Source organism: Dasypus novemcinctus, chromosome 6 (assembly GCF_030445035.2).
Source record: "Dasypus novemcinctus isolate mDasNov1 chromosome 6, mDasNov1.1.hap2, whole genome shotgun sequence".
In the NCBI taxonomy this organism is placed as follows: Eukaryota; Metazoa; Chordata; class Mammalia; order Cingulata; family Dasypodidae; genus Dasypus; species Dasypus novemcinctus.
The window spans coordinates 77,015,890-77,033,392 of NC_080678.1; the positions used below are offsets into that span (position 1 = coordinate 77,015,890).

Below are 17,503 nucleotides of genomic sequence, written 5' to 3' on the forward strand. Positions count from 1 at the left end.
ACATTTTAAAAACTAATGTCATTTTCTTGACAGATGGGGCATAGTGCAATGCAGTTCGTACTAATTGCAAATATAAACCAATAAACAGCTCAGCCCTCTGTCTATAATTGAAATTCTATAGGTAGAAAACCTGATTGACACCCACCCCCCACACCCCCCATAGGTGCTGTCCAGCTATGGAATCCCTTTGCTCAGTTTTCTCCTGTCCAATCAGGTGGAATGTTTGACAGGCACATGGTTTATACAGCTCAAAATAACTTGGGACCTGTGAGCTGACAAATGCTCTGGCTCCGGTGGTGACAGGTTATCCAGCTTCTTACAGCCATCTTCACTGAAACTAAGGTTAACTCCTCACTCTCTATGGACGGCTACTCTCTGTTTCCAAGGGCGTGAAGAATTTTCTTTTTCAACCCTGTGCTTTCATCTAAAAGTTCTCCTTGGATAATTACCATCGCATTGGAGTGCCTGTGTTGGACATCCTCATCTGGGTCAACTAAAAAAAGAAAGGTAATATCCAGATTTAAGTTCACAAGTGTGTTTTGATAACAGAGCACTGACAATGGGAAAAGGGATATTTCAGAGCACTAATTACTATTGCTTAGAGGGAAACCTAGGATAACTTTCTAATTATGTATAATGGGACCCAAAGTTATGTGAAAAATAAAGCTTTCTACATGTTAAGAATTTGGAAAGCAGTGATACGACTTATAGAGATCACAGCCTACTTGGGTCCTAAGGAAAAATATCTCAACAGAGGAAGTTGTGACATATTGCATATATCATTGGCATTTTCCACACAATCATTTATTAAAATAATGGTGTTTATATAGAGAATACATGCGTAATATTTATTTCCTTTTTAAAAGACACCAAATCTAAAATAATGTGACTCCATAGTTAAAGACTTTCATTAAAAATTTTTTTTATCATGTAAAAGGATATGCTTGCTATATTTAGTGTTGGGAGATCTGGTCTCTGGATTAATGTACACAACAGCTGCAGAAAGTCTTGCTCAAAGGACATTGCTCTTTCTTTCTCCTTTCTCTCTCTGTCTCTCCCTCACTCTTTTCAGCTGCATCAGAAAGACACTTGACAGTCAGTGGCAAATGTTTGGCCCAGCACATTGCACTATTAGCAATAGTTAGATGCATGTCTTGAATTATGTTTTAAAAACCATACAATAAAGAAAAAGAGAAGATGGATTACTTTCTGAAAAGTGAACATTACAGTATTGGTGTTAAGAAATTTTATTACCTTAACAGAATTTTACTCATACTTGTTAAAGGTACTAACATCACTCAGTTTGAAAGAAATAAAACAGTTGTCCAATTTTCTTTCTCAAAAAATATGATTCAATTGCTTTCACCTTAGTAATAGTGTAATGAATTCTACAAGCACAAAATTAACAATGTATCATAACTTCATAGTCTTCCCTTAATAATAACTCTCAAGTTCAGATAAAACTCATAGTCCTTTTCTAGGAAATGGACTATCTGTACTTACAACTATGATAACCATATTTTTAAAAACAAAAATTAAGATATGCTGTCTGATACATCATTTGAAAATGGGCAAATTTAAAATCAAGACTATCCCTTAAAATCTGAAACATACAGGCACTATATTACAGAGGTGTCAAGAGACATAATTATAGTCTTACAGAATCTTGTAATAATGGACTATGAAACAAACAGTTGGACACTATCCAAAATCTGGACGTTTGTTTATATCCCCACTTATAGAATATGGCTAATGCTGTTGGAACCCATGATCCTGGATTAAAGCTTCAGTCTTCCATTTATCTAGATTTTAGAATACAGACTCTGTTAATGTTTCTATTACATGCTTCTATTACAACATACCTGTAAAGGCAAGTATTAAGTGGAATGGGACTTAAAACCCTAATTCATGAACCCAAGAAACTGAATAAGTTATCCAGTCTAGGTTTTGGAACTCAGATGTATTTTCTGCAAAGTTACTTTTGAAGAAATGTGATGGTAGGTAAATCAGGTCTTATTTTGAAAAGGCTTTAATGAACTAAGGTTAGTTTTCATTTTTCATTTTTCATTTTCATTTTTCAACAGTTAATTCCTATATGTAAGAGAACTAATGGACTTAGCCTAGTAACCTAAAAATATAAGAAATATAAGAGATAGGAATATAAGAAAAATGGTACTGCTAACGGAATAATTAATTTCCTTCATTGATATTGAGGTTTGACAAAGGTGTTGCTGATCTTATGGTGTTATTGTTTATGATAAAAAAGAAAAATGAAAGAGTTGTCTTAATGGCTTTTTCCCTCTCCTGGTAGATAAAAGAAAAATAAGAACCATGGAGTTATTTCTAAAATTCCTAAGGTGCTTCATAGTTGATAAAGTGCTTTTAAAATTACTGGAGCATTGGTGTGTTCAGAAATTTAAACATATTTTCAGCAGACATATTTTTGGGTGTACACAAAAGTTGGTATGTCTATTTACCTACGGTCACTAGAGAATTCTTAGAGCTCATGTACAACCAGAGTCACCTTGACAAGCTCAGTGGTGCACAGACCTCTGCTTGAGGTCACAGTGCTTGCTACAGTAAAGTTGGTTCCCGATAGAAACGTCCCACAAAGTGCTTAACCAGGACTAGCTCTTAACATCACAGACCTATTTGGGGCACTCGCTCCTCTTCAAATCTAGCAAATGTATTATGTCAATTTAATTAGAGACGTTATCTTTTTATCAATCCCCAATTACTTTAAAAATGACACAAAAATTAAGAGGTTGAATAACAATGAAAATGTTATTTTTTTCTTATTTTTCTTACGTAAAATGAATCTCTGCACTAATAGGGATTGACAAAGGTTTCTCATTTGTGATTTCCTATATAACAGCTAAACATCATGGATCTTGAGAATAATACAAAACTTCCCATGTCTATCATTTTTGTGACTACCACCAACCCTTTTTTGACCCAAGCAAGTCTCTTGCTTGCCTTCCATGAGCCATTCTACAAGTTGTAGAATTTACTTTTATACTATTTATCTGTGCCTTTCAGATTAAATACTAACTTTGAGCCCTGGCTTCAGTGTCCTTTACACTACTGCTTTCCTACCTATGTATTTTCTATATATGAAAACATACCTTCCCACTTAGACTAAATCTTTACTTTCTTCCCTACCTTCCTATCTTTACCAATTCAATTAAAACAACAGTAATGAGATAAAAGTTGGTTTACTCAACTTTGGCCTATTATCTAAGGAACTTCACTAAACAGTTTTCCACCAACTCCCCTATGTACCACTTCTGCTCTGCCTCTTTATTTCAACATTCTCTTCTAATTTATACATTTATTCAGCATTTATTTTTGGCTGCTGTTTTCCCTCTTTCACAGTGAAAGATCTTTGAGAGAATGGACTCTATCATATTATTTCCATATTATTAGACATTTTATCATACACTTCAAGTTGTTAATCTGGTAATGAAGTAGATATTAATTTATTAAATATCTAATGCCAGTCACACCAAAAATATACTAGAAATAGAACTAAGATAGATAGGAATGATCCTTGGAATAATGACAGAATAGATATTTTAACAGGGAAGAAGGATTTAATATAAGGGGCATCTCATGTGCAGTCAGTTTTTTTTTGTTTGTTTGTTTTTTAATATTTATTTATTATTATTATTATTTTTTAATTACATTAAAAAATATATATGAGGTCCCATTCAACCCCACTGCCCCCGCCCCCCACTCCCCCCACAGCAACACTCTCTCCCATCATCGTGATACATCCATTGCACCTGGTAAGTTCATCTCTGAACATCACTGCACCCCATAGTCAATGGTCCACATCATAGCCCAGACTCTCTCACGTTCCATCCAGTGGGCCCTGGGGGGATCTACAGTGTCCCGAATCAGTTTTAACAAGGGGATCTGTACCCAACTCTCCAGGACTGGTTCCTATATAGTGGGATTTGGTTCTTCACATAGCAAGAATTTCTCCAAAAGAACTGATTCAGATAATTCTCTTATATGATATCATGGAATATGGAAGATAAGATAAACTTCTTATCTGGCACTAAAGGTTGATACTGGCACTATAGTGAGGGAACAAATTCTAATTTTTTCAAGTATTTTTCCCCTAAAGATACAGTCTAAGCATTATAATTATACATCAACAGAAAGAGATTACCTTTAACCAGCTTTAAAGTACATTCACAAACTGTGAAATAGGTAGGGTAGGCTTGCTCATCCCCAGTGGACAGGTGAGTTAATTAACACATCTGTCTCTTCTTATTCTGGCTGTCTTCTCAAATAAATAATAATTTTTAGACTTTTTTTTCTTTGCATTCACCTAAGAAGCAGATTTATTTTCTCATTTGAATCTCGAATGGCCTTTGGTATTTATGTTTGAATTCAAGTTAATTTATATTGGGTTTTGCCAATTTTCAGTCAATGCCCCTGTTTAAATGTTCATGTTTTAATTGAAAGATGAGTTTAAACCATATGATATTTCTGACAACATGGTCTCCTTAGAGCCTATAGAAGGACAGTGCTGAGTTAACATGAATTGAGAAACATGCCCAAAGGTATCTGCATCTGGTTTTCTCTTTATGAACCAGACTCTTAAATTTTCAGCAAGTTCCTCAGGCAGATCCTCTTTTTGGGAGAAGTCATAAGGCAAAAATAGCAACATAGAAAGGTAATGATTCTTAAGAAATTTACACTAAAGTTTAATAAGCTTTCTTTTTTCACTTCCTCCCCTCCAGATGGCCCCCTCATCTGTCTGCTCATTGTCTGCTCACTGTCTCTGCTCTTTCTGTCTGCTCATTGTGTCTTCTCATTATCTACTCATCTTCTTTAGGAGGCACTGGGAACCAAACCTGGGACCTCCTATGTGGAAGGCAGGTACCCAACCACTTAAGTCACATACGCTCCCTGCTTATTGTGTCTGCTCATTCATCAGCTTGTTGCGTCAGTTCATCTTCTTTAGGAGGCACCAGGAGTCAAACCTGGAACTTCCCATATAGGAGGTGGGCACCCAATTGCTTGAGCCACATCTGCTCCCCCAATAAGCTTTCTATGTGGACAAACTAGTTTACATAATTTACCAGTCTGTTTTGAGGATTGATGCCATATATTTCATTTCCAACCTAGGACCATTTCACCCATACCGTGACCTGTTATCAGAAGCAATTAGCCATACTTATTTTGAAAGTGGCATCAAATGTAAGATTTAATTTTATAAGAAATGGAAAAGAAGAAATAAAGTTAAATGTCACTCTAAACACCCCAGACGAAATGTCTCCCAAACAGAATTTCTGGTTTCCTTCACTGAAATCTGTTCTTGCCCCACCCTAGGGGATGATCCACCACTCATTCAGGACTCAGACCATAAATACTAGAGTCACCCTTGACTGTGTTCTTTCTCTGATATCCCACTTTCAATCCATCAACAAATCCCACTGGCTCTACCTTCAAAGGTGATCTCAAATCTGGCCATTTCTCACCACCTCCCACTGCTGCTCATTGGTCCAAGTCATCATCATGCCTTGCATAGCATATTGCAATAGTGTCCTAACTAGTATGCTCACTGCCATACTTGCCTTGCTTCAAACTGATTTCCTTGCATGGCAGACAGATTGATCTTTTTAAAAACCATGTTATCTGTTCAGAACCTTAAAATGGATTTCCATCCACATGTTTAATAAAATTTGTAGTCCTTTCCATGGTCTGCAAGGCTTTACATGACATGGCCCCAGACTACCATTCTGAACTAATTTCCTTCCACTCTTCTTTCCACTCACATAAGGCTTGACTCAAACACACCAAACCCTCATTTGCCTCAGACCTTAGGACTTACCTCTTCCCCTGCTAGGAACATTCTTCCCCCCAGATGGTCACATGGCTAGCTTCTCCATATGATCTAGATCCCAGCTAAAACAGCACACCTCTCCCTCTCATTATTCTCTCTTATCTTGCCTTACTTTATTTTTCTTCTTAGCATTTATGCCTTCTACACTAGAATGTCAACTCCACGATGGCAAAGACTTGTCTTTTGTTCACCGCTGAATCCAAAGTACCTAGAATAGTGCCTGAACACAGTAGATGCTCAATAATATTTACTGAATGAATGAATGAATGGAAACGAGGCTATCTGTAAGTGCACCTAGACCTTTTTAAAGTCAGAATCCATAACAGTTTTTAAATTAATGCTTTAAAGAAAAAATGATATATTTTTGCATTTCCTATTTTAGGTAATATTCATCAGTTTAACAATTTATACATACATTTTCATCTGAGACCTTCTAAGAAGGAATTGTTATTTTCCCATTTACAGATAAGGAATACTGCAACTCAGACACATTAAGTGACTTGCCCAAACTATCAAAGTTATTTAGTACTGGAGCTGGGATTCAAACCCAGGTATCCTAATTATAGTCAGATGTTCTCTGATATTTCCATTATGAAACCAAAGCATAATTCTAGTTGTTTTATCTACAACAAATTTTCATTTAAAAGTCATCTTGAAGTTATGACTGCATTTACCAGTTTAAGTTTTTTTCTTTGAGTCTGTAAGTTTTCTCTGTAAATATGATTGTCTGTTTATCTGTCCTACCTGATCCTGCAATTTAAAAAAAAAAGATAAATAATATATTTAGCAGAAAATTCTAATGAACAAAAGAAATAACAGATATTTATTGATCACCTACTATGTGCCATGTGTGTACAAACTGATGGTATACCAAACAAAGTGAGAGAGATTAAAAAATAGGCACATTTAATATGTTGTGTTTAATGTAAGTGCTGTGTTTGAGGGTAAGGACAGTGAGCTTTGGGAGCACATTGGAAAGTACTCAACTCAGGGAAGAAAAGAAACTCCAGAACAGCTAAGAACTGAAGACCATGTAGGATTTGGCCAGGTAAGGTAGTGAAGGGAGCAGGGATAGGGAGCAGTTCAATCAAAGGGAATATGTACAAAGATCCCAAGGCCACACAACTCATTCATAAAACTATACATATTTCAATATGTTGAATTAACTAGAGTCAGTTTCTCTAGAGTTCAGTTTATCTTCAAAGTTTGTCCTTGGATCAAGTCACTTCACTAGTTCTACTTCCATTTCTCATCTATAAAATGGAGACCATGATACAGGGACATGGTTTTTATATAAAGATAGCAACTACATTTACTGAATGTTTACTAAATATCAAGCACATTGATTTGATTTAATCATCACTTCAAACTCTGAGATGGCTACTGTTATTATCCCTGTTTTACAGATGAGTAAACTGAAGCCTACAGGTTACTGAGGTTAAGTAACTTGCTTTAGTTTATTGAGCTAGGAAGGGTCAAAACTGAGTCTATCTAAGTCCGAAAGGTTCAATCATACATACTACATTAAAACATTAAAGAGCAGAGCAGGTACAGCTCAGTGGTTGAGGTGCGCTTTGTATGTATGAGGTTCTGGGTACATGTGCCAGTACTGCCTTAAAAAAAAATTAAAGAAATCCTTTATTTTGAATACCTGCAAGTTTTGTTATCATAATAATTCCTCATGGCCATAAGCATCAGAACCAGCACACCTCAATTTTTTTCCCTTGGAAAAAAAAAACTAAATGCAGACAGCAGTGATTATATATATGACTGTTTTCTATTTCCACCATAAATATGAACTTTATGAAAGTTCTTCCACATTAACATAACCTTTATCTAAGTATTGCTTTTATTAACATCAGTTGGGTGCCCGCAGTAGTGGAAGGCCCTGTTTCAGGTTTTAGGGGCTTTGCAGTCATGATGTTATTAATCCTCACTCCCCTGTAACATAGAGATTATCCATGTTTTACAGAAGAGGAAACTGAAGCTCAGAGAAGTTAAGTATTTTTTGCAAAGTGACATAGCTGCTAAGAGATGAAGCCAGAATGTGAAACCAGATCTATCCAGATCCAAGGCCAATGCTCATTCCATGTTGCCTCCAGATAAAAGCCATCTTGAGATAGAGACAAAGTTATATGAAAATATATTATATGGTAAAGTCCAACTAATAGAAGACCATCCTGATTTATAAAGCACTGAGTTTCCCCCTTACACTGAAATATATACAGAAACTCAAACCAGGCTAATGAAATAGTTGATTTACAAATGAGAAGTATTTTTGATCAGTATATTCATTGCATTTTCAAATAGCTTTTTGTACCTAATTTCATACTTCTTTAACTGTTTTTCCACACAATTATGTACAAATGAGACAAATATTCAATAAGGATATCAATTACATATTCTTATTTTTGCATATTTCACCATTCTGTAATATTTAAAATGTCCATATACTTCTATTCAATGTTGTGCCATAATGTAATTAACTAATTTCTTATATTGGACATGTTTCCAAGATTTTAAAATTATCATCCATACTACAACAATCATCTTTGTAGATAGACTCTTGTACCCATCGAACACCTTTGAACTTTTTTTTACAGTCGATGGAAGAGTATTATTACTATATAGTCGATAGCTTGCTTTAGGTGTATTTTTGCCCCAAATTCACCCTATTATTAATACCTTGTAATAGTAACACACATTTATTCCAATTTATGGGAGAACATTCTTATATTTGTACTCTTGATGCATTTTAAATTAATGTTTTTTTTAAGGCACAATAGACTTGACCCAAGTAAGTGGTTCCAAATAGCAGAGATTTCAAGCTATGGCCGGCATGTGGAAAAATATTTTGCTGTAGATGATCTTTTAACAATCTCTAATTTCCCTCTCAAGGTTACTGTCTACTTTGCCAACTTAGAAGTTAGTTTTGGATAGCACTCTAGAAGTTTGGAAACGATGGCAGTTCCTAGGAAGCCTTATAGTAAGGCTATTGTATAAGAGAAAGGTAAAGAATGAACTGAAATGAGTTTTGTCATAGACTCTAAAAGCCAAAAGAGATTTAGGAGAGTACCTTACTTTTTATCTTCCCAGCACAAAGCCCAGTACATAGTAGCCAAGAATGGCAAATAGTCTCCATCTCCATTATCATCTCTGATTGGTGGTGGCTGAAAGAGCAGTGTTAAGAAAGTCAAGGTCAATGGGAAGATTAATGTAATCAGTTTCATCTTTTATTGGTATGGGGAGGGAAAGAGAAATGATAGCCTTTCAGTCACAGTTTGCCATTCTTCTAGTAAATGTTTGAATAAATAAATAGATATAATATTAACAATATAAATTTGGTTTGCATTACCAAATTCAGAGGCCTTTTGAACTACAGTTATTATATTATTTTCTTAAGAATCTAAAAAAATATTTATTTATATATAGATAATATAACTCATATTATTAAAATTTAAAAGTTAAGAAATAGTATTATATACAGTGAAAAATCTCCTGCTTTCTAGCCTTATTCCTGTCTCCTATATCCCCTTTCAACCAACATTAATTTAAGAGATTTTTAAAAATCTAGGCCCTAACTCATATGTTTGTAAATTAAATTAATTATACCTGGTTTGAATAGACAAATCATAGCAGTTTTGGGTTTTTTTAAAAGATTTATTTTATTTTTATTTATTTCTGCCCCCATCGTTGTTTTGCTCTCTGTGTCTGTTTGTTGTGTGCTGTGTCTGCTCATCTTCTTTTTAAGAGGCACTGGAAATCAAACCTGGGACCTCTGATGTGGGAGGAAGATGCCCAATTGCTTGAGCCACATCCACTCCCTGCTTGTTGTGTCTTTCGTTGTGTCTCCTCATTGTGTGTCTTTATTACACATATAGTTGCATCATCATGTTATGGCAGCTCGCTGGACTAGCCTGTCACGTCAGCCGATGTCTTGCTTGTCATCTTTAGGAGGCCCTGGGAACCAAACCTGGGACCTCCCATGGGGTAGGCAAGTGCCCAACTGCTTGAGCCACATCCGCTTACTATCATAACTATTTTATTTTATTTTATTTTTTAAAGATTTATTTATTTATTTCTCTCCCCTTCCCCCCGCCCCGGTTGTCTGTTCTCTGTGTCTATTCGCTGTGTCTTCTTCGTCTGCTTCTGTTGTTATCAATGGCACAGGAATCTGTGTTTCTTTTTGTTGCATCATCTTGTTGTGTCAGTTCTCCATGTGGGCAGCGCCATTCTTAGGCAGGCTGCACTTTCTTTTGCGCTGGGCGGCTCTCCTTATGGGGAGCACTCCTTGCACATGGGGCTCCCCTACTGGGGGGACACCCTGTGTGGCAGGGCACTCCTTGCATGCATCAGCACTGCACATGGGTCAGCTCCACATGGGTCAAGGAGGCCCAGGGTTTGAACCGTGGACCTCCCATGTGGTAGACGGACACCCTAACCACTTGGCCAAGTCCGCTTCCCCATAACAATTTTAAAAAACAGATTAAACCTATAAACAACATTGAATTTAAACAGCTTGATTCTAGTAAAAAAAAAAAGCATTATTTTTATGAGCTAAAACAAGTCTGTATTTTCAGTACCTAAATGAGATTATGTTGTCAATATCTCTATTTCTATAATTCTATTTTATTCAAAGTGAAGGGTTGGGTGGAGAGAAAAATCTCTATTTGCGTAAGAAAATACTTTATAACTAAAAGCCCTTTATAGATATTATCAAAATTATGCACTGAAATTGTATTTAAGGTCACTATAGTTATATCATAGCTTTTATAATGGAACTTGAAATTAAAGCATTTAATAAAGTGGTAATCATCCATATATTTATTTTCAATTTCAAGGAAACTTCATTCAGTTCCTATTTATTTTACAATTTGAGAATAATCTATAGACCTTTAAAGTAAAATTTGTAAAAGTATCACAGCTAGGCAATTTTTTAAAATTATAAACTTAAATTCTTAAGAACCTGCCATGCTATAATACACATAGACTTGCTATTCTCTAAAAATGATTCAACTTTTTGTTACTATTATTTTGTGACAGCATGCAAGACGACAGCATAGAAGCTTCTACTTCCATATCTCAGCTTCTAAGAGAGAGCTATTTAGCTGAAACCAGACATCGAGGAAACAATGAAAGAAGTCGAGCAGAGCCTTCCTCCAACCCTTTCCATTTTGGCAGTCCTTCTGGAGCTGCTGAAGGAGGAGGGGGCCAAGATGACCTTCCAGATCTTTCAGCCTTTCTGAGCCAAGAAGAATTAGATGAAAGTGTCAATCTGGCAAGACTGGCCATCAATCATGACCCTTTGGAGAAAGTAGATGAAGCTCAAGCTCGAAAACGTCTTTCTTCAGAGCAGATGAAACACTCACCTAAACCAAATTTTGACCCTAACTTCTGCCAAGATAACTCTCGAAGTCCTACTAACTCTAAAGAGAGGCCCCAGGAGGCAAAAAGAGCACAGTATAGTTCTGAAACCCAGTCCAAAAAAGTATTCTTAAATAAGGCTGCTGATTTCATTGAAGAGCTGTCCTCCCTTTTCAAAGCTCATAGCTCCAAAAGGATTAGACCTCGTGCCTGCAAAAACCACAAGACCAAAGTGGAATCTCAAAACAAAGCTATGCAGGAAAGCAGCTCCAGTTTCTCAGATCTGTCAGAAAGACGAGAAAGATCTTCTGTTCCCATTCCCATCCCTGCAGATACCAGGGATAATGAAGTGAATCATGCCCTTGAACAGCAAGAAGCCAAAAGGCGTGAAGCTGAGCAGGCTGCCAATGAGACCTCTGGTGGAGACACCACCCCAGGGTCTTCGCCTTCATCTTTGTACTATGAAGAACCTCTGGGGCAACCTCCCCGGTTCACTCAAAAGTTACGGAGCAGAGAACTTCCAGAAGGAACCCGAGTACAGCTGGATTGCATAGTGGTAGGAATTCCACCACCTCAAGTCAGGTAAAAATGTCCTATTAGTAAGGCCTAATAATTGCTTTCCATCTACTCTGGTCTTCCTAAGTGTTATCTTTTAACTATATAGTTTCAAACATTGTACACTCCCTTTGAGAACAGCAGTCATAGTCTAAAGCAGCACTGCCTGGTAGAAATACTATAGTAGCTAAATATGGAATTTAAATTTTTCTAGTAGCTACATTTTTTAAAAAAGACTAGGTGAAATTAATTTTTTATAGTCCATAGTTTTCAATAGTTATATTTTCCCATATACCACCCTATTATTAACACCTTAATTTTAATAATAATTTTCTTCAACTGATGTAAAAAATTATCATTTCAATGTGTAATCAATATGAAAATTATCAATATGATATTTTATGTTCTTTCTCTCATACTAAGGCTTAGAAAGCCAGTGTGGATTTTACACTTATGGCACATCTCAGTTCGGTTGCTAAATCTTCCTTGGAAATAATATGTATTTAGATTTCACGAAATTTATAATTTGAAAAGTAAATTGATATACCCAAGTCATTCTAAACACATTTAAAATTTTTTGCAATAACTGAATTGACTGTAAGATTTTAAATTTAAATTAATTGAAATTAAATATAATTAAAAATTCAGTTCCTCAGTTGCACTAGCAACATTTCAAGTGCCCAATAACTACAGGTGGATATTGAGTACTGTACTGGACAGAGCAGGTCTCTAGCCTATATCTTAAAAAAAGAAAGTATTTATGATCTATATTCAATGAATACCTTTTCTGAATTTTTAAAGAAAGCCAAATAATAAAATAAAGGCTAATAGAGTAAAGATAGAATAAAGGCTGTGACTAAGGTGGATTTCTCATTTTACATGTATTATATTTATTTATACCTTTTGATATCAGCTTATGAACACATTCTCCTTAATGTTCAAATCTTTCCCTAATATGACTGATAGGTAGAGTGAATATTCATCTTTTATGACCCTACCATAGTCAGCTTTTCTGTGATGCTAATGCAGCTTAAGCTTCATGGTTCCTCACTGGTATAGGCCATTTCCAAAGTCCAATATAATGTGTGCATTTTAATTTTATATTTTTTTAAAGGAGTCCCCCATATTGTATGTGCTTTGGGCACCACAAAATCTGATCTGGTCTGATCTTAGCCCCAAGGTGACATTCTCTAAAATGATAATGTAATACCATGAGAATAGTGTGGTTGAGTGTATTACTTCTCTAGAGAACTACTGGTATTTAGAGGCGTGCAAGAGTTACTTCACCTCCCTAACCACCTAGTTACTAGTAGAATATGACTTCATTTCTATTTAACATTTATTCTAGGTAGGGAAGCAGAGTCATACATTTTTCTTACATAATAATATGATAGGATAGTAATAGTACTAGTATTAATAGTAGCATTTATATCTATATAGACATATTAATTCAAGGGATTCTGATCAAAGGACGTATTCATATATTGAATTTTGCTTTTCAAAAGGAGCATAAGACAATATCAAATGTTATATCTACAATGACCTAAACATTTTATCATCAGGTTATCTAACTGACCTCCTTGAGGGCAAGGACTCTGTTATTTTTGCCTTGATATCCTGAGCACCAAGTACAACTTCTATGACCCATAATTGTCATGTAGAAATGCTGAATTAACTAATGGATTTAAAAAAAAAACAAAAGTAAAACTAAATACTTCACTTAGATTTAATTCCGAAATGACACTGTTGGCAAAAGATGTAGCAAAGAGGTAGAGCTGATGAACACAAGGGCAGTGTCTCCCTTCTACTCTACACACACCTAATGACACTCCCTAAGACTGGTCAGAAACGCTGGTGAGATGTCATCACAGCCCCACGATGGACACCACACAGTGGTATCTATTCAATCCGGGCAAGCTGGTAAACACTCAAGTTATGATACCTACACAATTTACTTAAATTAGTTCTGTCCAGCCACTAGTTTCTGGATGTAAAAGAGAGTATGGACCAGAAATAATTTTTTGAAAATCAGACGAAATAATTCAGGACTCATCCTGCCTATTTCTCAACCATGTAAATCTCAAATACAAAAAAGAATTTGATGCACTACTAAGAAAAATCAAATAAGATACCCATTCCCTGAAAAACAAAGTAATTATTTTCCTTGGCACAGGATTTATATAACACTAATCAAAAAGCAAATGTATTTAGCTATTACTACGTGCTCAGCACTGCAATAGGTACAATGATAGAGAAAACACAAGCATATGTCCCTGTCCTCAATTAAAGAAATGGTCCTAATTTTTCCAGTACAAACCATACCTACAAATTATAAACACCATCAGGCTTCAGAGAAGTGGGAGATTACTAAAAATGTCAAAGAAGCCTTCAGAGGGAGAGGGTTTTAGTTGAATATTGAAAGTGAGAATGATATAAGTAGAAATTTAAGTTATTTATTCATTTTTTCATTCAACAAATACCCACTTAGTTACCAAAATGACTCTGCTATGTAATTCCCAAATACTGGGAGTACAAAATCAACAGATACCTGACCTCAAATAGCTCACAATCTAGTAGAACAATCAGAGACATGTAAACAAAACATTACAATATTGTGTAATTAGGGCTGTAAGAAAAGTATGTATAGGATGCAATGGTGGCTCAAAAGAAGACATGAATTATTTTGCTTGGAGGACAGGATAAGAGAAGAGTTAACACAGAAGGTTGTGCTTTAGTTTGAGGAGATCAAGGGCAGAATGGGGAAAGCAAGTGCAAAGACCCAAAGGCAGATATTCTCAGGAAAATGCAAGTACTTGGACATATCAAGAACACAGGGTCCAGATAAGGAAAGACTGAAGAGGTAGGTGGAAGGGATGGGTGCCTTCAGACCAGGGCAATTCATCATGTTTATACAAAGGCACAGACGCAATAAATGTAATAATATTTTCTGTGACAGAAGGAGACTAATAAGAAAGGATGATTTTCAAGAGCCTTTAATGCAGCAGAGTAGATCTTGTTTCAAAACAAACTGGAAACCATTTAAGGTTGTGTGTCGGGAGATGTAACAAGATGAAAGGGAGCATTTGAGGAGAGTAAGTCTGAAAGAAAGGGTTAGAACAGAAAAGAATGGAGCCGGAGAGGCCACAGGAAGCTGTGGGGGTATCCCAGGCACCGGATGCTGTGGCTGGATTAGGTTGGGTGGTGGGGAACAAGGAGAAAAGATGTTAGTGATTTTTAAAAGAAAATAAATCATGCTGAACTTGGTGACTGACTAAATGGTGAGAATGAATTTAAAAATTATTCCACAAGTCTAAACCTGGGTGCCTGGGAGGAAAATGGGGTCACTGGCAAGGAAGAGCTGGCTGATTTGTGGAGGAGGATGATATGGATTTGTGATATAGTATTGAATCCAAGGGGACAGAGGGACCATTCTCAATAGGCAGTTGGAAATGTAGGACTGAAGGTCACATGAGAGGGTACTATAACTGGAGGCATCCCAAAGTGTGACCTGGACACTAGAAAAGGATGACACAATACCTCTGAAATTACAAAGGGAAGGTGTATCTACAGATATCCCAACTTCTAGTAGGGATAGACTGGAGTAGTGTTTTCCAACCTATCTTTTAGCAATAACTCCTCACCTAACTCCCAACACCAACCCCGTGACACACACCCACACCCACACACACACACAACTTTACATGTTACCCCAAAACATACGTGTGTGTGTGTGTGTATTTAAAGACAGAATTAATGCTGTTGAATTGAAGAGGCGTGGGGTAGTGGGAACCTGGACGCCCACCTGCTTGCTTGCCATTGAAATTCCCAAGGTACCTCCACAGGACCCAGGAGTCCATACAGCACAAATTCTGGTTGCAGATAATTTATTTTTTAAATGCCTAAAAATAATAAAATAATGAGAAGTTTTGGTTGGCTAAATAGAAACACCATAGTCAATAAAAATAGAAAATGTAATAAGTATACTGGGCAACTGAAGCCTATGTACTCCTGCTTGCAATCAGCATTTTTACCCATGTTCTTATTCTTATAACCTTAGTTTAGCAAGTTGAAAAGTCATTTTTGTGTGTATTGTTGATTTCAAAGTTAATTGGTTAGAAATTGTTTTATGCATAGGACTGGGAGCCTATAGCTTATATTCATCTTGGACATAGTTTCACTGGTGGAGCTGTTTTAGAAAATGAAATACATTCAGGATTTACCCACAGATGAAAGAGTCTGCAGGAATTCATGGCAAATGGCCATGATCCCGTTTTGTATCTTGACTCCAAATTCTTTTCCCAGGAATGTACAGCTGGGTCACACTAAATATGTTTGCTTGCATGCAACCTTCTGAAGCAGTACAAATTTATTTTTTATAGATGCTGATATCCACCATGGCTATCAAGTTTTGCTCTTGCTACTTCTGGACATTGGCCTTCAAGTTTTATACTGAGGAAATAAAAGGGAAATAAATGCTTCTAAAGAAAAGGTGTATCTTAAATGATATAGGGAGATTTCATATTATATTATTGAGAGTTTTTTCCCACCTTTTCAAAAAAATCTAGACACTTTGGTTCATTCATTCATCCAACAAATATTAAGCACTAATTATGTGCCAGGTACTGTACTAAGGATAGATAGACAATAAACAAAAATTTCATAAATAAGAATATAATGACAATTGTGATCAGTTATTATAAAGGAGGGCATATATAGCAAAAGGACCAAATCTTTAAGTAAATTGGAAAAGGGTTTTCCTGAAAAGTGATATTTAAGCTGAGACATAAAGGATTATTAGGAGTTAGCCCAGCAAAATGGGGTGTGGGGGAAAGTGTTGCAGGCTGTGGGAATAGCAGCCTTGAGGCCTTTGAGGCACCAAGGTAGTTGTTGAGTTTAGGGAATCGAAGGAAATGATATAAACTGGAACATAAGTGATGAGGAAAAAATGGTTTGAGATGAGTCCAAAGAGGGAACAGAGGTTAGATTGTTAGAGCCTCCTAAAACAGGCACACAAAATGGGTCCCTGGACCTGCAGCATCAGCATCACCCCGGATCTTGATGGATATGCTGATTCACTGGCCCCATCTTGGACCTACTGAATCAAGACCTCTGAGGTTAAGGCTGAGCAATTTGTATCTGCTGTTGATTTCTGTACGGAGCACTTCTGCAGTTTCTTCAGAGAAACCCTCCTCTTTCCATCCCCCAAAAGCTCCCTCTGCTCTGTTCCTTGTCCCAAATATTGTAAGCCCTAGCTAACATTTTAGCCCCTGTCCCTTTGTCCTTACTACAGTGGCACACGCAGACACCTTTTGTTGGAGTTACCCTACCCTGGCATGTGGTCCTTTGAGGTGGGTCTCTTTGAGACGACAAACCAGGCTAATTTCTGTGATGTCCATTTGGCCTGTGGGAAAACCCAATCTTTGCTCTTACAAGCTCTGGGAAATAGGCTGCTCCCACTGAAGTTCTCTCTTCTTGTTCTTCCTTCTTGGACAATGCCAAAGAGCCTTTCACCTTTAAAATTTTCAGGCAAGAGGTTGGGGATAAGCCTTTGTAACCCTACAAACTCCAAGGAATACAGGTCAAGCTCTCCAAAGAGAAGTCCTTCTTCCTTGCCTACCAATCCAATTACCAACCTTTAATCAATCTCCCAACCTTGTGCACTCTCACAAAGTGAGCTAAATATGACCAGGCTGAATTTTCTTAATTGTTTTTTAAAGTACACTT

General features: G+C 36.5%; 1 protein-coding gene across 2 annotated transcripts in view; it reads left to right on the top strand.

The window, feature by feature from the left end:
* Positions 1-17,503, top strand: part of MYPN (myopalladin) — a 123,559-nt gene that overhangs the window by 34,565 nt on the left and 71,491 nt on the right. Inside the window, exons 1-2 of one of the 2 annotated variants that reach the window (XM_058298922.2) lie at positions 275-507; positions 10,904-11,806. In XM_058298922.2, coding sequence (XP_058154905.1) covers positions 10,905-11,806 — 902 coding nt within the window. In that variant the 5' untranslated portion in view covers positions 275-507; position 10,904. Of the gene's footprint in view, positions 1-274; positions 508-10,903; positions 11,807-17,503 lie in introns of those variants that run through there. The other variant, XM_023592307.3, reaches the window with a different exon arrangement.